The 25,702-nt window shown below is 38.0% G+C and overlaps 1 protein-coding gene across 5 annotated transcripts in view; it reads right to left on the bottom strand.

The window, feature by feature from the left end:
* The window catches only part of HDAC8 (histone deacetylase 8), a 307,774-nt gene that overhangs the window by 163,861 nt on the left and 118,211 nt on the right, over window positions 1-25,702 (bottom strand). The window contains exon 8 of one of the 5 annotated variants that reach the window (XM_049873311.1): window positions 15,900-16,188. The exons of the other annotated variants lie outside the window; for them this stretch is intronic. Coding sequence (XP_049729268.1) covers window positions 16,185-16,188 — 4 coding nt within the window. The 3' untranslated portion in view covers window positions 15,900-16,184. Of the gene's footprint in view, window positions 1-15,899; window positions 16,189-25,702 lie in introns of those variants that run through there. 5 annotated transcript variants of the gene reach the window in all.

Below are 25,702 nucleotides of genomic sequence, written 5' to 3'. Positions count from 1 at the left end.
AATAAAAACAAACTATAAGTTCCCAAACCCCCAACAAAATAAAACTACGTCCCTTTTGCAGTCTTACTTTTCAAGATGTAGTTTCTTAACACTTTAAAGGGGGCATTTTTTTCTCTCATGGATAAGTCCATTATATAGAAACATAGACTCTAATTGGCATCTCTTTCTAACATGCCTTGTAGTAAGTAATTCTACTCATCAATTATATGTCACCTTGGCAAGAAAAAGGTCTGCACACTATTTTTAGCCTATTATTACTTGTCTCTCCCTATACCTCTTTGAAATAAACCATTCTCATTCACACAGGGCAAAGTGAGTCATCCAGAATTAAAGGACCTTACCAGTGGCCTGGAGTGAATCGTCAGAGCTAGAATTAGAACACTAATTTCAATTCAAATCCAATGCTGTCGCCACTAAACCCGAATGCTCTCTGACTCTCCTCATTCTGAAAGGCCAGAGGATCCACAAGCAGATTATCTGGGCAGGGGGTAGGGTGGGCAGAGAGGCAGTCTGGCTTGGAGAGCTAAATTAAAAAATGGAAGAAGATGTAAAGAATATTAATCCTAAGACTAGCTGTATTAATGACCCTTTATTTGATCTGCGGTAGGTCATTTCACTGCTATGGAACCACCGGGACCGCTCATATAGCACAGATAACATTCTGCTTTGTGGCATATTGTTTGCGCATATGTCTCATTCATCCCCTTTTGCAACCTCCATAGTACTGAGCTCAGGGAGAACACTGGACCTGGATTCAGACAAACTTAGATCCAGCATTTGCATGGCAACTTGGACAAATCACTTCACTTCTCTGAGCCTCAGTTTCCTTCTCTGTAAAACAAGAATATTCTCTTTCTCACAGGGTTATCGTGAAGATTTAATGATATAACATTTGTGAAAGTCTTCTCCGAGCACCAGGCACATGGTACACTCAGTAATGTTGAATGAATAAATGAATGGCCTTAAGTCAGGCCCTTTGGGTGCTATGTTAATTCTTTCAGCCCACTAGGATACTGTTGAGTTCAGCACAGCGTGACATAGCAGTGACTTCCTGGAATAGTACTCTAATGGTCCCTAAGGGCAGACAGAAATTTCATAGTGTCACTGCTTTGTTATACCTGTTCTGGGAATACAGTAATTCATTTTCCAGTGCTGCCAATCTATTACCTTTCACCAAACACAAAACTCACTTTAAGAAGGGACAGAAACACAAGTGCCTTTCTGTTAGACAGAGGTTGGGAGGATATATTATTAAAATCGAAACTGACTTCTCTGATTTCTTAGGCAAAAAATCAGATTGGAATCCAAACAGCTATTTGGTCTTTGCAGATCCTGGCTAGTGATGCCCTTGGGGGAAGGGAAAGAGCTGGAGTCATTCCAAACTGTAGTTACAACATTTGTATGTATATTTACTGCTTGTACTTATGCTCTGGGCACTTATTTTTTACTCTCTAAGGCTTGAAGAATTCACAATTTACCTAGAGCACCGTTTAATACATATGAGTAGAAATATAGGCCTATATCTCTGGTTCTCATTTCCTAGCCATATTTTCTACACTCCCTATATAAATGATACCTCTTCATTTTCAATTCAATTGCTCTGCTTTTCAAACTTAGGTGGGCAATAATGATTTGTTAACAATAAACATGCCCCTAGCCCTTCCTTCATCCTCCTTTACCCAGGAGGGCCTCCCTAAGATTCAAAGCCGAAATCCTGCCATATAGTTAGCACCTGGTGCAGCTCATCAAAATATAATATCCTTTCCCAAATCACTGGAAATCTCCACAATGCCGTCACACAATGAGGTATGCAAGAAAGAGTTTGGTGATGGATTTTCATCATTAACTTGATATTGCATAGTTTTTGTGGGGCTTAAAAAAGAAACATATTTTTACTGCTTTTAAGTACTGCATATAGAGTAATTCCAACTCATCATATTTAACAGTTATTTTTCTGGGTCAGGATGTATTTTAAACATGCCTATGTTAGAGTGTCTGGTGGATCATTTAGGATCAGTGTCCCGTTGCTTGATGAAATCCAGATCACTTCAATGAAATCCAGATGAGGAAACTGGGTCTCTGGCAATGGCTGCCAGATCTTCTCCATATGAAATCTCTCTAGTCTGTATGCAAATTCAAAACTCCATATCCTGGAAATCCCAAACCAATCAAGTGGGGCTCCACTTCTTAGTTACTGGACTAAACACAGGGAAGCGATTCATTCTTCCCTGAGGAAATAAGCATTTCTTACATACATCTATCTTGGCACAGAAAGAGCTGGCTAAGCAAATTAATACTGTAAACAGGGTTGCACTAGGGAATGTTTGTCCTACTTAAGAGAATAAACTTTTTATACACTTTGTGCACATCCACTTACATACCAGTAATTGATATGCTAATTACAAATGATTCCTAAAGCCCCTTCCCTGAGCTGTTGTACTATGCTGTTAGTCTAGTTTGAATTACTGCATGTCCAGTGCTTGAAAGTAATAAAAATGCATTTAAAAATACTCCCTAATTCAGAGTGGCTTTCCTCCAATTAGGCTGAGTTAGTGAGGCTTACCTATTTTTAAATAGGATAGATGTTTTTCTATTTCACCTCCAATATATTTGAGATGGCCCCACCCTTGCTCCTTACCTTCTTCCTCAAGATTCTCTTGCATGGAGCTGGCACATACAAACCCTATCACCTCCAGCTCACTACTCAACTGTGCTTGCATTGTCTCTAAGAACATACATTGCCTTTAGTCCCCTGTCACTCACACACACACACACACCCTTTCACTTGTTAACTTGTTAGCTGGCTATCTGATATGCCTTCTTTTTAGGAGTTCTTTTCTTTAGTTCTTCTTTAAGTACCAGTGGGCATGGCTCCTTCCTGATATCACAGTAGGTAACAGTTCAGAGAGAACAAAGCTCAGCCAAACTTAGCATCAGGCTTTCTTATCAGGTAGTGGACACAGGATTTAATTTTGTCTCTGTATGGTACATGTCAGCAGAACACAACAAGGCAGCTCATCAGTCCTGGCAGCTGCTAGGTATATGGCAATGTCAGGTGCAGTCATTCAAAGCTATAAGATGTTAAAGCAGAGTCTAAACAGTAGTTTTTTCTAGGCTAGGCTGAAGGGACAAAACAGTAACTAAAGAATATGGGAAGGGGGAAGGATTTAGGGTGGAGGTAGCGGGTATAAGGTAGAGAGCAGTAACATGAATTTTGATGTTAGAATGTCCTATCGAGCATAGATGCGGTCAAGTTTGGGATTCTTTTCAGAACAGACCTACATTAAAGGAGTAATTCTCAAAATTTCCATCTACAAGCAAGGTCTTCCTGATTTCTGGATAGTTTCAGAACATGTTCTAGCACCAGAACTCATTAGACTGCTTCCTGTTGGAGCCAAGCCTAAGAATCAGGTCACTTTCTCAAAGGAGCAGAGATCATTCAGCACTAATGAGAGAGCAGGAAAGATGCACATAGGAGTGACAGAACAAACACAGAATTCCAAAAGATGGTCCTCTTTGACTTAAATGAAAAAATACTACTTAGCTATAAAGAGAAATGAAGTTCTGATCCATGGTACAACATAGATTAAACTGGAAACCTTGTTCTCAGTGAAATAAGTCAATTGCAAAAGGAAAATTATTGTATGATCTCACTTATAGGAAATATCAAGAATAGGCAAATGTATAGAGATGAAAATTTATTAGTGGTTACCGGAGGCAGGAAGGAGGGGGAAAGAGAGACATTGTTTAGGAAGCAGTGAGTTCTTGTCTGTGGTGATGGGAAATTTGGCAATGATTATGGGTGATGGTTGCACATTGTGATTAATGTAGTTGGTATCGCTAAATTGTACACAAAAAAGTTGAATTGGCAAATGTTGTGTTATAAATATTTTTACAACAATAAAAAAAAATATCACCTATGAAGACTGTCTGCTTAGGGTGGGAGGCTGTCATGGTGCCAAGGCTACTTGGTGCAGGAGTTCAGGAATTGGTTATGGAAGACATCGATTGACAGGGAAATGAGAAGAATATAAGAAATGTTACTCTAACCACCTGGATTTAAAACTCTAAGTATTAAAAGAAAAAAAAATTTTTTTTAAAGAATTAGGTGAGGGAAAATACAGGTCTCCAATGCAACCCTAAACAAGTACTGGGAAGATGCAGGGAGAGCTCATTGACTGAAGGTTCAGACAACTCAGATAAGTAAACGCAGTATTTCCCCCCTCCAAACTAACTGCACACTTAGGTACTTAATGCCTTTTGAATTTAATATTTTAAAAGACACATCAAACTATAAACAATAAATGGCCCAATTTAGCCTCATTTCCACCTGTGGGTAACATTAACAGTGAAATTTCGTTAGTGTCTGAGTCATCTATCTTCCAGAATCAATAGGCAATTTTACATATGTCATATCATCTAGAGACAGAATAGAACTTTATCAAATAAAGCAAAAGCATTTACTACAAATACTTGATTTATAGAGGGCTGAGTTCAAAGTGTAAGGATTTCAAAATGATTTAGCAGCTTATTGCTGCCCTTACCATTGGGCCAAAATGAGCTAGTGATGATCAAGATAGTGTAGCTGTAGCCCAGCTGAAGAGAGGTAGAATAATTTTGTAAAGAATTTTCATCAATTCTCAGATGAAAAAGGGGATGAAAATGAAGGTAAGGCTATATAATTTGTTCTCAAATGCAAATTTTTAGAGAGTTCATTCCTTCTCACCAAATGAAAGAGAATTAAAAAAAAATGTATTTCTTAAAATACTTGTGTATGTATGTGTGTATGTGTAGCTTTTGCCACGTCACCAAGCTCAAAGGAGTAAACTATAATTGTCATGTTCTCTTTCACTGAAGATCTATCTGCTTCTAAAATTGAATGACAAGGAGTCCAGAGTCCTAATGGGAAGATAAATTCTAGATGACTTATCATTATAATGAGAAAAACCCTATCATCGTTAAAAATTCTTTTCTTTAAATATTAACATTAAAAGTCAACAGTTTAACAGCTGAGACCAAGATGGCAGAGTAAGAAGTTCCACACTCCCATCCCCCCACAGAAACATCAAAAAACAAGCAGAAACTGTCAGAACTAACCTTGGTGGAACTCTGGTGAACAGTCAACGGTACACAGCAAGCAAGCAAAAGCTTGTGAAAACAGTAGGAAAGTTATGTGATTTTTTTTTTATTACTGGCTCTTGCCCCACTCCTGCCCTGCCTCTGCAGCCAGCTTGAAGCAGCCATCCACATTCCTAGCCTGGAATGCTGGTCTCTGGTTCTGGAGTGAGTAGAGCACAAATTATTGTATTGGTTTGTCTGAATCAGTCAAGTGGTTACCTAAAGTACTGAAGCAAAGTGCTAGTCTCTGTTTTGTCCATTTTGGAGCCTGCTCAGGGTGGGAGAGTGGCAGGCATAGACAAAGGCAGTGTAAGACACACTGAGGGTCCTGTGGACACATGAGTCAAAACAGGGCAATTGAGACATACAATGGTAAGCATGGGGTCAAGGTCAAAAAAACCAAGGAGAAAGTTTCTTTGGGATATTGGGGCATTTGAAGGTGCCTGTGTATAATTTAGAGAGCCACATACATGCCTAGGGAGAGACAAATGCTCAAAAAATGATGCAAGGAAATCCTCAGCTTTCACCTTAGGCTGATCTCTAGGTTCAGTGTGAGCCTGACTAAGTGTTGAAGCAGTGTCCCAGCACAGAGCCAAACTACAAAGATGGCAAAGGTGTTTTTTTTTCTATTGCTTTTATTTTGTTTGTTTTTCTTTCTTTTTTAAAATACTGGCATTCAAGGAAGTCTCTGTCAAAACACTAGCTAAATATGGCTAAAAGAATAAAGACTTCAGTAAACACACACCCATCAAGGAATTCAGCCTTTGCAAAAATAGCTTGGAAAAATCACTAAGCTAATGGACTACTACAGTCTTCAACAATAAAAGGAAAGGGGGGGGACCCAGCAAACTCTAAGAAAGGAGATTTCTAGAGTTACTACATTATATTATTCAAATATCCTATTTTCAGCAAAAAAAAAAAAAAAAAAACAAGAAAAAGAGAGTAACAGGAAAGGATGGCCTAGAGACAGAAGCCGTCCCTGAGGAAGGCCAGACATTAGACTTAGTAGATAAAGACTTCCAAATAACTGTTTTAAATACGCTCAAAGATCTAAAGGAAGACACAGACAAAAAACTAAAGGAAATCAAGAAAACAATGTATGAACAACATGAGATATCAATAAACAGGTAGAAATTATTAAAAGAAACCAGCTAGAAATTATAGGGTTGAAAAGTGCAATAAATGAAAGAAAAAAATTCACAGAAAGAGTTCAACAGCAGATTTGAACCATCAGAAGAAAGAATCAGTAAAATTGAAGATAGGACAATTGCTATTTTTGAGTTTGAGGAGAAAAAAAAAAAAAGAATGAAGAAAAGTAAACAGAGCCTAAGGGACTTGTGGGACATCATCATGTGGACCAACATACTCATTATAGGACTCACAGAAGGAGAGGAGTGAGAGAAAGACACGTATACAATATTAGAAGACATAATGGCCAAAAACTTCCCAAAACTGACAAAAGACAGGAATCTACACATCCAAGAAGTGGAACAAACTCTAAGTAGGATAATTCTAGAGATAAACACGAGACACATAACCAAACTATTAAAAACCAAAGAAAAGAAAGAATCTTGAGGATAGCAAGACAGAAATGAATTGTCAGATACAAGGGATCCTCAATAAGATTAAGGACCAATTTCTCCTCAGAAATCCCGGAGGCCAGAAGGCAGTGAGATCACGTATTTAAGATGCCAAAAGAAAAAAAACTTTCAACCAAGAATTCTGTACCTGGAGAAACTCTTTAAAAAATAAAAGTGAGATTAAGTCATTCGCACATCAACAAAAGCTGCGGGAGTTCATTACCACCAGACCTGCCCTACAAGAAATGCTAAAGGGAGCCCTTCAGGTTGACACTAGATAGTAACTTGAAGCTATATGAAGAAGTAAAGATCTCCAGTAAATTTAATTTCATGGGCAAATATAAGGGCCGGTTTTGCTGTATTTTGATTTGTAACTCTACTTGTTATGTCTATATTATATAAAAGACAAATGCATAAAACTAATTATAAGTATATGTTATTGGGTTAACAAGGTGCAAAGATGTAATTGATAACAACACAAAATGAGAGTGGGGTTGTACAGAGCTGTATAGGAAGAGAATTTTTATATGCTATTGAAGTTAAATTGGTACCAATTCAAACTACAATGTTAAAAATTTAGAATGATAATTGCATCTCCATGGTAATCACAATGAAAATATCTAAAAAACCTGACAGAAAAGGAAGCTAAAAGGGAATAAAAAATGGTTCACTACAAAGAAAACAAAACGAAACAAAACAAAAACAACCCTCCAAAACAAAACAAAAACTAAATACAATAAAAGGAAGTATTAGAGTAAATGAGGGACAATAAATGAATAAGATACACAGAAAACAAATATTAAAACAGCAGAAGTACTTCCTTTTTAGTAATTACTTTAAACGTAATGGATTAAACTCTCCAATCAAAAGGCAGAGATTGGAAAAATAGATAAAATAACATGACCCAACTATAACCCGTCTACAAGAGACCCACTTTGGATACAAAGACCCAAATAGGTTGAAAGTAAAAGGATGGGAAAAGATATTCCAGGCAAATAGTAATCAAAAGAGACTGGGGCAGCTATATTAATATCAAATGAAAGAGACTTTAAGTTAAAAATTGTTAAAAGAGATAACGGACATTACATAATGATAAAAGGATCAATTTATCAAGAAGAGATAATTACAAATATATATGCATCTAACAAAAAAGCCCCAAAATATATGAAGCAAACATTGACAGAATTGAAGAGACAGTTCTACAATAATAGTTGGAGACTTCAATACACCACTTTAAATAATGGACAGAACATCTACAAAGAAGATTAATAAGGAAATTGAGGACTTCAGCAACACTATAAACCAAGTAGACCTAACAGACATTTTTAGAACACTCTACCCAATAACAGCAGAATACACATTCTTATCCAGTTCACATGGGTCATTCTCTAGGATAGAACATATGTTAGGTCACAAAACAAGTCTCAATGAATTTTAAAAGGTCAGATCATGCAAAGTATCTTCCTTGACAACAATGGAATAAAACTAGAAATCAATAACAGAAGGAAAAATGGAAAATTCAAAAAATGTGCAAATTAAACAACACACTATTAAACAACAAATGAGTCAAAGAAGAAATCACAATGAGAATTAGAAAATACTACAAAATGAATGAAAATGAAAGCACAACATATCAAAACCTATGAGATGCAGTGAAGGCAGCACTCAGGAAATTCATAGCTGTAAATGCCTACATGAACAAAGAGATCTCAAATCAATCACCTAATTTCACACCTTGAGAAACTAGAAAAAGAAAAACAAACTAAGCCCAAAGCTACCAGAAGGAAGGAAATAATAAAGATTAGAGCAGAGATAAATAAAGTATAGAAAAACAGAAAGAATCAATGAAACCAAAAGTTGGTTCATTGAAAAGATAAACCAAATCGACAAGCCTTTAGCTAGAATGACAAAGAAAAAGGAGAGAAGGTGAAAATAATATTAGAAATGAAAGTGGAAACATTACTACTGACCTCACAGAAATCAAAAGGAGTATAAGAGAATACTTGCATGTAAACAAATTAGATAGCCTAGGTGAAATAAACAAATTCCTGGAAACACATAAATGACACAAATTGACTCATGAAAAAATGGAAAATCTCAACAGGCCTATAACGAGTGAAGAAATTGAATCAGTAATCAAAATTCTCCCAACAAAGAAAAGTCCAGGACCAGATAACTTCATCTGGGAATTGTACCAAACATTTAATGAAGAATTAACATCAATTCTGCTCAAATTCTTCTGAAAAAAAAAAGAACAGGACAGAACATTTCCTAACTCATACTATAAGGCTAGTATATACGGATACCAAAGCTAGACAATGGCCCCACAAGAAAAGAAAAACTACAGACTAACGTCCCTTATGAATATAGATGCAAAAATTCTCAACAACATATCAAAACTTATGGGATGCAATGAAGGCAGCACTCAGAGTAAATTCATAGCTGGAAATGTCTACACGAGCAAAGAGATCTCAAATCAAACTGAATCCAATAGCATATGAAAAGGAGTATACACTATGACCATGTAGGATTTAACTCAGCATTGCAAGGGCGGCCCAACACAAGAAAATCAATCAATGTAATACATCACATTAGCAGGATGGAGGAAAAGAACCACATGATCATCTCAATCAATAAAGAAAAGGTATTTGACAAAATCCATCATCTTTTTAAGATATAAACATTCAGCAAACTAGGAACAGAAGGGAAATTCTTCAGCATGAAAAAGGGCATTTATAAAAACCCCACAGCTAACATCATATTCAATGGGGGAAAGAACCCTTTCCTCCTAAGATCAGGAACAACACGAGGATGACCACTTTCACCATTGCTATTCAATATTGTTCTGGAATTAGGAAATAAAAAGAAATAAAACTTATCCAAATTGGAAAGGAAGAAGTAAAACTATCTGTATTTACAGATGACACGATCCTATCTATAACCCACTGCCATACGGTCGATTCTGACTCATAGCAACCCTATAGTACAGAGTAGGACTGCCCCATAGGGTTTCCAAGGAGCAGGTGGTGAATTTGAACTGCCGATCTTTTTTTTGTTAGCAGCCGAAGCTCTTACCCACTCTACCACCAGGGCTCCTGAAAAGCTATAGTAATAATAATAAAAAAAAGTATGGTACTGGTATAAGGATAGACATATAGACCAATGGAATAAAACTGAGAGTCCAGAAATAAACTTATTCATCTATAGCCAACTGATCTTCAGCAAAGGTGCCAAGACCATTCAATGGGGAAAGAAGAGTCTCTTCAACAAATGGTGCTGAGACAACTGATTCTCTACATGCAGATAATGAAGTTTGATCCATATCTCACACCATATATGAAAATTAACCTAATATGGACCAAGACCTAAATATATGAACTAAAAACATAAAACTCCTAGAAGAAAACATGGTGGTAAAGCTTCAGGAACTTGTTTTTGGCAATGGATTCTTGAATATGACACCAGAAGCATAAGCAACACAAGAAAAAAGTAGATAAATTGGACTTCATTAAAATTAAAAACTTCTGTGCTTCAAAGAACACCATCAAGAAAGTGAAAAGACAACCTACAGAATGGGAGAAAATATTTGGAAACCATGTATCTGATAAGGATTTAATATCCAGAATACAAAGAGAACTCCTACTACTGAACAACAAAAAGACAAACAATCCAATTTAAAAAAATGGGCAAAATTCTTGAATGGGCATTTCTTCAAAGAAGATACACAAATTGCCAATAAGCACATGAAAAGATATTCATCATTAATCATTAGGGAAATGAATATCAATACCACAATGTGATATCACTTCACACCAACTAGGATGCCTATTATTTGAAGAACGGAAAATAAAAAGTGTTGGTGAGGATGTGGAGAAATTGGAACCCTGATGTTACATTACTAGTGGGAATGTAACATTGTGCAGCCATTGAGTTTCTCAAAAGTTAAACACAGAATTACCACTTGACCCAGCAATTCCACTTCTAGGTATACACTCAAAAGAATCGAAAGCAGGGACTCAAACAGATATTTGTATACCAATGTTCGCAGCCTCATTATTCACAATAGCCAAAAGGTGGAAATGATCCAAATGTCCATCAACAGATGAATGGATAAAATAATGGAGTGTATACATACAATGGAATATTATTCATCATAAAGGGAAATGAAGTCCTGATACATGCTACGACATGGACGAACCTTGGAAACATTATGCTAAGTGAAATAGGCCAAACACAAAAGGACAAATATGGTATGATCCCACTTATATGAAATATCGAGAAAGGGCAAACGTAGAAAAGTAGATTAGTGGTTACCAGCGGCTGGAGGGAGGGGGAATGGGGAGTTATTGCTTAAAAAAAAATCTAAATCTAGATTACTTTATATCTATCTGTGTTAAAAAAAAAAAAGTCAATAGTGAAAGAAAACACTTCCCCTAAATATCCTTTAATGATGTCCCTTGGTTCACACTTTATTCAGTTTGTATTGATCGAACAGCTTATAGCATGGATGGAGAATCTATACATGCAAACATGTAGTTCTGCAAGTGTCAATAGGTGATATAAGTTATGCCTCAAAACCCCAAAAAACTAAACGCATAGCCATTGGGTTGATTCCAACTCATAGCAACCCTATAGGACAGAGTGGAACTGCCCCATAGAGTTTCCAAGGTTGTAAATCCTTGCGGAAGCAGACTGCCACATCTTTCTCCCAGGGGGCGGCTGGTGGGTTCTAACCGCCAACCTTTCAGTTAGCAGCTGAGCACTTAACCACTGAGCCACCATGCCTATACTTGCAAAACTGCAGAACATTAGAAATCTTTAGCAACAGTAGTCTTAAAAAAAAAAAGGTGGAAAGGATGTAATCCCATGAGAAGAACCAAAAACCAAATCCATTGCCTTGGAATAGATTCCGACGTTGACCTATGACATTATTCACTTTCTAAAGCAGGAAATCAGGACTTACTGTATTGTAAATGAAGAAAAAGGAGGATTTACAGAATGTCCATGTTTCCAAACTTTAATTAGGAATTTAAAGCCTAAAAAGTAAATTCTGGCAATATTTATTTTTCCCTATCCATAAAATTACAAATTAAACCCTCAGGATTAGGAGATTCTTTTTGTTTTGGGGGGCAAAAATCTAACTTGCACTTTCATAAGCGTAAAAACACTATGAATTGTGTGTACTACAGATCATGTGGTTCATTTGAATAAAGTTAAATGGCTTCTTTTTAAGGAGTCCTCTGCAATCCTCTGAGGTGAAATTTTCCAAGAAGGCTTGAGATGGTATATTTTTCTTTGTCTGCAACAATTACATACTTCCATGTGACACTTTGGGGACAATATAGCCAATGGTTAAGAGGCAGACAGATGTGGGTTCAAACTCTGGCATCACCATTTACTAGGCAAGTCAATCTTCCCAAGCATCAGTTTTCTCAATTGTAAAATGGGACTAGTAATACGTACCTTTGTAGGTACTGTAGAATGTAGATTATAAGGATGAAATGAAGGGACATAAATATTCAGTGCAATTTCTGCCGCTAGTAAGTGCTCCTTAGAAGCTAAGCTTAGCTCCAGGGTGCAGGAGGCGCATCTGTCTTATTGACCACCACCAATGCCTAGTACAGTGCCTGTCACAGAGTAGACACTCAATAAATATTTGCTGAACAAATGAATAAAATAGTTGTATTATATTTCAGGATACAGAAATACCCTGAATAGGAATACATGTAAAATGTTAAGCACAGTGCCAGGCACACAGTAAACTGTGTTGCATCGTAGCTCCTACAGATACCTCTTCTCCACTTATTTTCTTCTTGTCAATTTCTGTTTTAAAAACCATATAGAGTGACTTGAGGTGCTTGATTCTTTAGAAAGAAGAGTCGAATGGCTTCAGAGAGGTGAATTTTTGCACCAGACCCATAGAAGCTAATATTTTCTTTCTTATTTTGGTGAAAATATACACAACAAAATATATGCCAATTCAGTAATTTCTACATATATACTTCAATGACACTGATTACATTTCTTCCATTTGTGTAACCATTCTCAACATCCTTTACCAAATTATTCCACCACCATTAACATAAACTCAATGCCCCCTAAGCAAAAACTTCCCTTTCCCCCCTATTTCCCACCCCTGGTAATCAATAATAATCTTTGGTTTCTATATATTTTCTTATCTCATATAAGTGAGATCATACAGTATTTGTCCTTTGGAGACTGACATTTCACTTAGCATAATGTTTTCAAGGTTCATCCATGTTATGGCATGCATCGAGACTTCATTTCTCTTTACAGATGAGTAGTATTCCATTGTATGTATGTACCACATTTTGCTCATCTTAGTGAAAACACTAGACTGATGCTCTGCTAGAAATTATAACAAAGAATTTTGTTGAAGGAAAAAGACAAATAAGATCATTTTGTGAAATGGAGAATCAAATGGGCACTCAAGAGGCAGCGTGTGTTCTGGCTTGCAGGGAGAGCAGTGAGGTATTTATCAGGCAGAGCAAACAAACACAAAATAGTTTCATATCAACGGGGTACAGGGAAACCAAACCACACAGGGGAAGGAAGGAAATATTTTCAAGGGGTTGTTAAACTATAAACTTACCTAACATCAATTTATGGCCTAATATCAATACCTTACTTCCCAATACAAATTGACTAAAGCAATATTTTTAAAGCAGTCTGTATAAAGATTCCTGCCATGGGGGTTTAGCCACTGAGTGTATGCCAGTTTAACCTTAGTCAGAGTCCGTACAATGTAAAGGTTGACCATTTGGTTAGGAAGGAGATGAAATCAGCTCCAACTTGAAGTCCTCCTAGCCTACCTGGCTAGGGGGGAGTGAGTTAGGGCTTAGGCATTCCACTGGATGAATTGCCTGAGCAATTAAGACAGCAATATTATTTATATAAGCTAAGGGCTGGATCTCTGCACCCTTTGTATTACAAACAGCAGAAAAATTTACAAGAGGCTAAATAGTCTTTGTAGGACAGCAGAGGCAGTTGCAAACCTGCCTCAAACCTAGTTGCAGCTTAATTTAAAATAGAATTTCAACTTAGGTCTGGGTTTACCCATTTCAATCATGCCAAGCAGCCCCTGTTTTAAGGTTTGCTTATTTATTTTCTCCCCTTTTGATCAAGCCGCCACTAGGCGGCGCACATCACTCAAGATAATATCTGCAATGGAGGTGCCTGTCTTCTGCAAGGACTTGGAGTTTTGGAGTCTCTGGAGTCGCTGGGATGGCTGCTTTGTATGACCCTTTAGGCCCTCAGATGCTACAGTTTCTGGGTGGCTGCTTTCTTTAGGCAGCTTTTAAGATTTTGGGATGCTTTTTTATCTAGTAGCCCTGGTGGCACGGCGGTTAAGATGTCAGGCCACTAACCAAAAGGTCGGCAGTTTGAATCCACCAGTCGCTCCTTGGACAACCCTATGGGACAGTTCTACTCTGACCTATAGGGTCGCTATGAGTTGGAATCAACTCGATGACAGTGGGTTTGGTTTTGGTTATCTAGTAGCCGGGCACCATTTGATTTCACCTTGCCATAGCTTCATAGCTTCAGGCTTCATCTTTAGTGTGTGTTGGTCTCCGGTTGGGGTGTTACAAACAAAGCCACATTAGAGGAACAGCTTGGCACTTAAAAGGGTTTGGTCTTGGATCTAAACTTTATTTTCCTCAGTAAAATCATTTCTTTTAAATACATAATTCGTTGCATGGCCATATCTTTGAGGGTTGGCTGTGGCAATGAGAAACACAGTATATTATACATATAACAAGTCCTATAATAATAATTACAATGATTAAAAGAAGGAGACAGGTTGGCAGAAAGGAGCATATCTCAAACCTGATGCTTTGGGGGTAACTAGCTAAAAATATTAACAAAGGAAGGAACAGTCATGGGAGAAATGGTATGTTACTAGGAGGCCTTTTGGCATATTTTAGAGATGTCTTCTACTTCTTCAGAGGTATTTATCTATGAACAGCAAAAAGTATTGGTGACAGCACAAACCCCTCCCTGCTGAGCTTAACCAAAGTCTAAGACAATTCTAATTCTAGTAGAACATTCGCCAAGGATTCTAAAGATTTTTTTTTGTGCAGCTATTCCAACAGCAATGCTATCAGTAACTTGAGCTATAGTGGCAGATAGATTGTGAATGGACATTTCTAATCGCCCAATTCCAAACCACGGTATAGTAGCCATAAGAAGGACCATCCCCATCCTGCGTAATTGGCTATGGGATTGCTTGAGAGAATGAGTCCTCTCTTTTGTATGGATATTAATTTCAAATCACTGTTCTATAGTAAGCTGTCATTGTATGAATTCATACTTATGGGAACTCCCAGGGTCCTTAAAGTACCTTGGCCTGTTATATTTCAATTACTTAAACATGGTAAAGCCTAAGTATAGGGTGAGTCATCAGATTTATTTTTTGTACAAGCTGATCTTCTACATATCTGGATGGGGCACATAACATGCCTTTTCTGGTGTGAATATTGGGAAAAGGAATGGACTGATTAGCTTTTGAAAACCAGCATGCAGTTTGTGAATTATCACAAATGAATAATTCTTTAAAATTTAGGGGATTTCAAGTTGTGCACAAATAGGGAGCTTTGGATTAATTCTAATGGTTATCTTTTATTAAGTAATAATATAGAGCATTATTAATAAAAACTTTGCATAGTGTGAATAGAGTAGACCATTCTATCCATGCCCAAGTAAGACTGAAACAGGGAGCTGATGGATAAGTGGACAATTCTGGGGGTAGTCATAGTTTGATATGAATGGCATGTTTAAATGTTTTATTTTTAAATTAATAGTAAAATTAGGTGTGAACTTATAGTCGAGGACTGGTACGGTGAGAGGGTTAGTATAATCCTGTGTGGATTGCAGGGCAGAGTGACATACCCAACATTCTGTTAAATTGCTGGTGCTGGTGACCAGTTAATCTAACTTGATAAAAGCATTATTTTCTTTCTAGGCAACAGTGGTGGTTATAACTAACAGAAAGAAGAAATTTATTATAAACCATAATGGAGAAAAGGTTAACTAAAGTAATATTGTAAAAGCAAAGATAAATTAATGAGTATGGAACACTTTTTTTTAGTAATTCACTAGGCAATGAATTTAGGTAAAAAAATATTTTAAAAGTTATAAACATTAAACAAGTGTTATAATTTCAATTACTGGCATAAGGAATAAAAAGATTTAACTTCTGGGTTAAAATTAAAGGTATTTAATGATTATTAAAGCTATTAAGAAATAATTCCACAAGTGAGAAAAAATAGTTAAGATTACTAAAATACCAACAGTTAATAACTAGAGTTCATAGATTCCAGCAGCTTGTGTGTGATCTCGTTCAGTGATGTTGAAGTCAGCGGCTTAGCTTTGAAGCTGCTTGCTTTTGGTCACTGGGGCGCTGCTTCAGTCTGAGTCTCAAATTTCCGGCTGGCTGGCAAGTCCAAATTGGCGTTTTAGCTTTCTTCAACTGTGATAAATGAATCCAAGGGTTAATTCCTTTTAGTTTAATTGTGCAAGGGTTAGTTAAAAGGACAAGATAAGGTCCCTTCCATCAGGGTTTTAAAGAATCTTTTAGTTGTTGCCTTTTCCAATATATATAATTTCCTAGGGTAATATTAACTAAGGGAGGAGAATCAGGTTTTCCCTTTTTAAATGTCTCATTAATTTGTGAAAAATATGTCTTAGAGTATTGCATTAAAGACTGACAATTTTTTAATAATTCAAGTTATACTAAATTAGGTCAGTAGAGACAATGTAGGGAAGGATCATGGGCCTTCCAGTATTTCATAAGGAGTAAGTTTATGATGTCTGAAAGGAGTGCTTCTTAAATTTAAGAGGACTAAAGGGAGAACTTTAGTCCAAGACAAACCTAAGGACTTAGAAAGCTTAGCAAGTTATTATACCATTAGTTCTTTCTACAAGCCCAGAGCACTGTGGGTGATAAGGGCTATGTAATCTCTGGTATATGGGGAAACCTTGGCATAATTCTTGAATAATTTTCTCACTAAAATGAGTTCCCTGATCATTGCAAAGAACTTTTGGTGCTCCCAGCAGGCAAAGGGTATTGTTTAGGGGAAAATTTAAGATGATTCCCAGGGTTGTAATGAGGGCAGATAGAGCAGTGGGGAGCCACATGCTTAGCTGCCTCAGAAAATTTTTCCCACCAGTATTTTTTTTTTTATCTCTTCCTAGATGAGTGTTCTAAAGTAGAGTCCTCATCATAGGAACGTGTAAAAGCTTAGGAAGAACAATTCTGGCATTAGGTCTTAAACATAGCTTAGTGTCAGGATCTTGATAATAGCCTGACTTTTCCCATGTTCCAATTTCATTAGATTGAGACAATTGCTGACGTTTTAAAAGCTTCTCTTTGGTGGATGCAAATACACTAGTTGTTTTATGAAAATAGTTCCCTATAGGTTTTTCCAAAGGCCTGTTTACACACCTTTTTGTTAAAACAGGGGCAACAATAACTTGGGAAGCAGCTTATTTAGTGGTTGTATCAACAAGACTATTTCCCTTAATTTCTTCAGTTTAGGGCACTCCCTTCGGCTGGTTTGCTTGTATTTTAATTACAATTTTAGAAGGGAGCAGCAAGGCATCCAATAGGTCTGCTATTAAAGCCCAATTTTTAATAGTGTTACCAGAGAAGGTTAAAAATCCCTCTTTGTTTCTATAATATTCCAATATTATGAATAATTCTAAGTGTATATTTTCAATCTGTAAAAATATTTACAGACTTTATTGTAGCAAGTTTACCTGCTCTGGTAAGAGCAATAAGTTCAGCTTGTTGAGCTGAAGTGGCCTTAGGGAGAGGCTGGCTTTCAAGGACTTTGGTAGAAGTTGTAACAGCATAATCAGCCTGATAGTGAGAGCTAGGAGTTGGTTTCAAATAAGAGCCATCTATAAATAATATCATATCAGGGTTTGTTAAAGGAGTTTCCTTTAAGTTACTACGAGGAGTCAGAAGCTGCTCGGTTAAATCTAAACAATCATGGGGAGGACAGTTATCCTTATCATCTGTAGGGAGAAGAGTACCTGGGTTTAAAGTAGCTACTGTATGTAATCTAATATTAAATGCTGCCAAGAGAAGGATTTCATAAGTGAGTCTGCTGGCAGACAGATGTTGGGTTAAAGCAGAAGCAATGCAGATGCAGCATGGGGTACATATATGTTTAAAAGGTTTCCTAAAACTGTATCTGCCATGTTTTCCACTAATTTTGCTATAGCAGCCACTGCCCTAATGCAACGGGGGGCAGGAGAGGGGAGAGGGGTAGGTCCTGGCTACATGGTCCAGCTGCAGGCTATAGTAACGCACAGGCCTATTTTGTCCTCCGTGTTCGTATAAGAACACCTAATATATTACTAGAATCTTCATGTACAAAAAGTGTGAAGTCTAAATGATAATTAAAGGGAACCCCAAAATGGACATTTTAATTAAAGCTTCTTTTAACTTAGTTATTGCCCCTTGATTTTCTAGGGTAAGACAGAATGGACCAGGCTCAGAGGCTTTCAAATATTTATATAAAGGTTGTGCCATGAGAGAATAATTAGGAATTCAGGCTCCACGATAACCACTAAGTCCTAGAAAACCTCTTAATTGTCTCCGTTTTAGGCAGAGGAAAGGTTGTAATAGCTTCTTTCCTTTTGGGGTCAATAGATATGCCTTCTGCAGGAATTAAGTGACCTAAATATTTGACAGAAGGCTGAGCTAATTTTAATTTTTCTTTAAAAACTTTATGCCTACCTACAGCCAAATGTTTTAGCAAGGCTATGCTGTCCTCCAAGCAAGCCTGTTGAGAGATGAAGCACACATTGACATATTGTAAAAAGGTAGATTTATTTGGAAATTGCAAAGGTTGCAAATCTGGATGCAAAATTTGAAAAAATTCATTGGAAGCCTCTGTAAAACCTTGAGGCATGACATTTCAGGTAAGTTGTTGATTTTCCCAAGTAAAAACAAACAGCTTTTGACTTTCAGGTTTGGCAGGGATGCTGAAAAATGCACTGCAAAGGTCTACAGCAGTAAAGCATACTGCTTCAGGAAGAACACTGGAAAGTAGTAGATGTAGATTAGGGACAACAGGGTACCTAGGAATAACAATGCAGTCTATTGCACACAATTCCTGAACAAACCTCCAACCTCAACCATTGGGTTTTCTAATTGGAAGGATAGGAGTGATATAAGGACTGGTGCAAGGAATGATTAAGCATTTAGAAAGAAAATCCTGCATTATAGGAGTTATTTCATTTGCTTCTTCTTTAAGCAGATACTGGGGAATCTGGGCAAGGGTTTAGAGGTGTCCACTTGAATTTTAATACATTCAGTGGACAGGACTCTACGTCTTTAGAAGTCATGGCCCACAAAGTTTCAGGGACCTGAGAAATACTTTAAGGGGGAAGAGAGTCTGCTGGGCCAGAATTTTGAAGAGGCATAGTAAGGGCTTGCATGTGGCAGATAGCCTCTTCCTTTTGAATGTTATCCATCCCTAAATTCTGATTCTTAGATACAATTAATAACATTTCTCCCTTTTCACTAAATTGTAAACGGCAATTTCATTTAGATAAAATATCTCTTTCTATAACATCAGTTTTAGAATTCAGTAAAAAGAGATGTAAATCTTTTATTGGGCCAAGAGAGATAGGCTCATAGGTTGAGAATGAAATAATGTTTGTACTTTATTAGTAACTTCCATGATTTTAGAAGTTTTTGTGCTCCTTGACAGGTGCTTTAAAAGGCACATGGGATTAACTGCAGACAGTGTAACTCCTGAATTAATTAAAAAATGTATTAATATACACAATTGTTTGTCTTTAAGGGTTTAGAGGTACCATAGGAAAAGTCCCTGTTTTGTCCCTGGAGCCCCTTCATTCTGAACAGGGGAAGGAGCTGAGATTGGGGTTGAAACCTTCTGTTCATTCTTTAACTTAAGGCATTTGTTTTTCCAGTGGCCAGGTTTCTTGCAATAATGGCAATGACCAGTTTTGGGGCCATTGGAGGGTTTAAAATTCCCTTTCTGAGTGGGCCCTTGCAGCTGTTGTAACTGAAGGGCCATTCATTTGTTTGTTAGCCTGTGCAGTTTGCTTTGTTTTTAAAGTTTGGGCAAGCTCATGGGCTAAACTAACTAGTTCCGTAGTGGAAGTAGTCTTCCAATCTAAACAATATGTCTTAACTAGGGCTGAAATTTCAGGTTTGAGGTCAGAAATAAATACTGCATTAAAGACCCCTTTTGTTCATTCATCTGAAGGGTTCAATCTAGAATGTTCCAAAAACTTCTGGAATAATCAGGACTGATAATCATAAAGACTTTCATCTTCACCTTGTACACAAGAATGGACTTTTGTCTGTTTGGGGGAAAGGCCTTAAGAGTTACCTCATATAGCTTTTTGGCCCTGCCTCAAGCATCTTCAAGAAGAACGTAGGCCATTTTGTCTATGTATAAAGCTAAATCACCTTGGGGGGTTTTCCATTCAGTACATTCTAACCACAATTTGATTTCCCCAGGGCCAACTAACATATGGACTCTTTAATACAAATCAGATAATCTGGGCTGATAAGCATTAATAAGGACCTCGAATTATTTAGCAAATCTATAAGGGTCCTCATGTAAATTTGGAAAATCTTTAGCAGTGCTATGTATGAGTCCAGGGGATGAAAGAAATGGCAGTGTTCTTTGGATTTTCTCTAGTGCCCACTCCAGTTTCTGCAGGGCAAATTTTAAAAGGCATTTCAGGAATTGGCTCTGAACTTTCTGATTTTGATCTTTCTGCCTCTGGACACTTTATTGACTCTAATTTTGGTCTTTCTGGCTTTGAATAGTTAGCAAATTCTCCTTCTGAGAAGAAAAGAAGTTCAAACAGAGAGTTTCCAGATGGATGAAGAGGCAGAGGACGATACACAGAAGAGGTTCCTGGTGGTGGTGGTGGGGCGGAGGAGGGGGCAGAGGGAGCTGCAGTGAGGGGTGTAAGTACATCAGAGCTCTGGCTTTCTAATTCTTTATTTTTCCTAGTTAATTTAGAAATTAAATTCTTCAATTCTTTATTCTGTTCAGTCAAATTGAAATGTAATTCTGTAAAGAGGCTATCTTACTGTCTTAGGCTGGGTTGTCTAGAGAAGCAAAATCAGTGAAGTGTATTTACATATACAGAGAGGAATTTATATCAAGGAAATAGCTCACACAGCTGTAGAGACTGGAAAGTCCCAAGTCTGTGGGTCAGGCTAGAGGCTTCTCCTCAATCACGTAGCTGCAGAGGCTGGCGAACCCAAGATCAGCAGGTCAGACTGCAGTCAGTCGATGAATCCCAAGATTGGCAGGTAAGCTGCTAGCTCAAATCCCAAGAACCAGAGGTCAGGTGAGGAGCCAGCTGCAGGATCCAGAGTGAGCAAAGGCCAGCAAGCTTTGCCAGAAAGTCCACATATATCGGATGCAGGTCACACCCACAAGGAAAATCCTTTTCAACTGATTGGCTGCTCACAGCAGATCTCATCATGGAGGTGATTATATTAGATGTCATTATGGAGGCGACAACATCATTACATAACTACAAAACTATGTCATAACTGCCAAACCACTGAGGATCATGTCCCAGCTAAGTTGACACAAAACCTTAACCATCACAGTCCACCTCCTGTCAACTCGGCACCCATACACATCTCCCTAAACCATACATGATCTCTAGAGACAATTATAGTCATACTTGCACCAAACATGATACAACTAACATGTGTACAACTGAAAACACACTAGCCCTGTTTACATCTTCTATTTTATAAATGAGGAAAACAATATTTGATGCACACATACAAGGAAGAAATACTCATAACAATTAAAGTCCTCATTTGTGCAAATGGTCATGTGGTCATAGCTGGTATTTAGAACTACCTTCCATATTCCCTTTACCTTCAGCAAGCACCTCAGCTGGTAGTGGTTCTTTGCCTGGTGGGGTGACCCAAACCTTCATCCCTGAAGGGTCTGGGCCATTAGCAGTTATGTCAGAATTGGGTTGCTATAGTTTTCCATTGACTTTAATCACAGAGCATGGTAGTACTAAGATGTCTAAGGGATCTCCTGTATTCCAGACATACTCTTGTTTACCTCCATTATGTAATATCAATCTGATTTCCTCTTGGTAATCAGGATCAATCACACCAGCCAATACAATAACTCCCTTCTTCGACAGTTGATACAGAGGCATGAAGAGTCCAAAGTGGCCAGGTGCCATTCTTAACTTCCAGTTCAATGGAATCAATGTTGTGTCTCCTGGTGGGAGCATTTCTCCCTTTGGAACTAAGACTTCTAGACCCACAGAGCATAGGATCTCAGGGACAGGAGGCAAAAGTTTTGCAAGTGGGTCACTAGGGGTAATAGTGAACGGTGCCACTCCCATTTCCACCCCTTGATTCCTGGACCCATGAATCCTGGCTATGTGCGAAACAGGACCATATACTGGATGCCGGTTTAGAGCATATACAGCCTGGAGACATTGCCCCAGCCTTGCCAAGTACTGCCACCTATCTGGTGCTGTAATTGTTATCTTTAGAAGGCCACTCCATCATTCTATCAAGCCAGTTGCTTCATGATGATGGGGAACATGGTAAGACCAGTGAATTCCATGAGCATGGGCCCACTGCTGTACTTCATTTGCTGTGAGGTGAGTTCCTTGATCCGAGGTGATGCTGTGTGGTGGTTAGGGAACCCTTATGGTTTTTTTTTTTCTTGGTTTTCTGTGTCATAGTTGGAAAACCAGAGGGTCCCTATGTAACCCAATGGAAAGGTACCTGTAAGAAATTATTTATCTAGCTCTCATTGCTATATTGTCATACTGTAGAACGGTGGTGACAGAGGGCCACTTGCCTCATTGGTGGCTTGTATTACCAGATCATATTTCTCAAAATCCACATTATCAACTGCCTGAGGCTGGGTTCTCTAGAGAAGTAAAATCAGCAAAGTACATATATATATATACACATATATATATATATATATATATATATATATATATATATATATATATATATATATATATATACACATATGCTAACATGGTTGAAGAGGCTGGAAAGTCCTAAGTCTGTGGGTCAGGCTAGAGGCTTCTCCTGAATCTCATAGCTGCAGAGGCTGGTGAACCCAAGATCAGAAGGTCAGGCAACAGACCTCTGGCTCACAGGCTGTGGAGGCCAACAAATTCCAAGATTGGCAGGTAAGATGGCAGGCCACTGGATCACAGGGTGCGGAGGCTGATGAATCCCAAGATTGGCAGGTAAGCTGCTAGCTCAAGTCCTAAGAACCAGAGGTCAGGTGAAGAGCCAGAAGCAGGATCCAGAGCAAGCAAAAGGCAGTGAGTTTTGCCAGAAAGTCCGCATTATTGGATGCAGGTCACACCCCCAAGGAAACTCCCTTTCAACTGACTGGCTGCTCATGGCAGATCTCATCATGGTGGTGATTACATTATATCCGATTTCATTATGGAATTTATTACATCATTATAAAGCTGCCAAACTACATCATAACTGCCAAACCACTGAGAATCATGGCGCAATCAAGTTGATACACAACCTTATCCATCACACATACTTTGTTTATGTCATTTAGAGTCCTCGAATTGCCAATCAGAAAAAAAAGTCCCATTGAAATTTTTTCTTTTTTTAATCCAGAACCCCTTTTGTTCTAACTCACTGCGCAGGAAAGTTAACTTAGAAAGTTTAAATGTCCCATAAAGTGTCCACTCATTCAAACTGCCTTTTGTCAACTCATACCAAGCAGATAAAAATAAGCAAACAGAAGCACCATAATGCTTATTCATAGAATGAACGGGAGTTTTTGGAGGAGTCTCGACATTGCTTTTAGATTTGGCATTTCCCATATTTCCAAAGGCAGTGTAAGGTTAGCTTCAGTAGCTTTTCAGAGAAAAGGTCAGAGCTTTCAGTTTCTCAGAGCTGGTTAATATCCTTAATAAAGGAATGCTGCAGAGCTGTGAAATGCGGCTTCTTATGGTTCTGAGTTCCCTAAGCAATGACCATAAGGTACCTAAAATCAAAGGAACTTATGTTCTGTTTAAAAAGACAGGGGGAATAGAGGAAGACAAGTCTTTCAACAAAAATCAGAGAGCCTCTATGCAAAGTAAGCAGGGCTCAGACCCAAGAGGTGTTTATCTGTGGCAACTTCCAGTAGCCCAAGGAAAGCGAACAGGCCCAAGAGACCTTTGCTGGTGCCAGATGCTCCGAGTTTCTCGCTGTCCCGGATGCTGCAGAGGTAAAATCTCCTTTGGCTCCCTTCGTGGTCACCAAGAAATGTCCTAGTGAAAACACTAGACTGATGCTCTGCTAGAAATTATGACAAAGAATTTTATTGAAGGAAAAAGACAAGTAAGATCATTTCACAAAGTGGAGAATCACATGTGCACTCAAACAAGAGGCAGTGTGTGTTCTGGCTTGCAGGGAGAGCAGTGAGGTATTCATCAGGCAGAGCAAACAAACAAAAAATGGTTTCATGTCAAGGGAGTACAGGGGAAGGAAGGAAAAAATTTCAAGGGGTTATTACACTATAAACTTACCTAACATCAATTTCTTGACTAAAACAATATTTTTAAAGCAATCGATATAAACATTTCTGATATGGGGGTTTAGTGATTGATTGTATACCAGTTTAATCTTAGTTGGAATCCTTGAAATGTAAACGTCAACCATTTGGTTAGGAAGCAGATTAAATTGGCTCTAACTTGAAGCCTTTGGAAATGTAAACACTGCTCATCTGGCTAGGAGGGAGTGAGTTAGGGCCTAGACATTCACTGGATAGCAATATTATTTACATAAGCTAAGGCCGGGATCTCTGCACCCTTTGTGTTACAAACAGTTGAAAAATTCACAAAAGGCTAAACTGTCTTTGTAGGATGGCAGAGGCAGGCTTCAAGCCTAGTTGCAGCTTAATTTAAAGTAGAATTTCATTGTAGGTCTGGGATTACCCATTTCAGTCATGCCAAGCAGTCCCAGTTTTAAGGTTTGCTTATTCATTCCTGTCTCCCTTTTTTGATCAAGCTGCCTCTAGGCGGCACAGATCACTCAAGATAATACCCACAATGGAGATGCCTGTCTTTTGTCTTATTCAATCTATTCATGTGTTGATGGACATTTGGGTTGTTTCCACCTTTTGGCTACTGTGAAATGTGATGCAATGAAAATTGGTGTACAAGTTTCTATTTGCGTTCCTGCTTTCACTCCTTCTGGGTATATACCTAGGATTGGGATTTTGGGGTCATGTAGTAGTTCTAAAAGTTAGAATATAGTAGTTAAAAAGCAAAAATGTCACTTTGAGGCCTAAGGTGCACCTAACCCAAGCCATGACATTTTCAATCACCTCATATGCATGCAAAAGCTGGACACTGAATAAGGAAGACCACAGAAGAATCAAAGCCTTTGAATTATGGTGTTGCTGAAGAATACTGAATACACCATGGACTGCCAGAAGAACAAACCAATCTGTCTTGGAAGAAATACAGCTAGAGTGTTCCTTGCAAGCAAGGATGATGACAGTTCACAGTGGGCAAGGAGTTTGGTTGTCCTGCAAGATTTGAAGTCTCTTTATCAAAACTTCCATTGAGCCAACAATAAGGAAGCACTTGTTATTGTCCTTCCCTCTCACAACTCTTAACTTATAAATGCTCCCAAAGTCATCAACACAGCATTTTAGATAACATATTTAATGTTACTAAGACCATCTCACATTGCATTCAGATACAAATAGAGAGCAGAAAAGGTTAAACACTGGCAGTATTTCCTCCTTCTGATGGCATAGCTTGGGAACTAGCAAATCCTCCCTTTGGCAAAACAGCCTCCCTCTCCCACCAAACTTTGTGTGTATGTGGCCCTGGAAGGGGAGGGGTGCCTTCATGTAAACAAAAAATACTTCCATGATTGCTACAATTTGGCCATAAACTTCCATTTGGAGGAGGAGGTTGGATTACAAGAGCAATATTAATGTTTATTT

Source organism: Elephas maximus, chromosome X (genome assembly GCF_024166365.1).
Source record: "Elephas maximus indicus isolate mEleMax1 chromosome X, mEleMax1 primary haplotype, whole genome shotgun sequence".
NCBI lineage: Eukaryota > Metazoa > Chordata > Mammalia > Proboscidea > Elephantidae > Elephas > Elephas maximus.
This window is presented reverse-complemented; position numbering and strand designations above follow the sequence as displayed.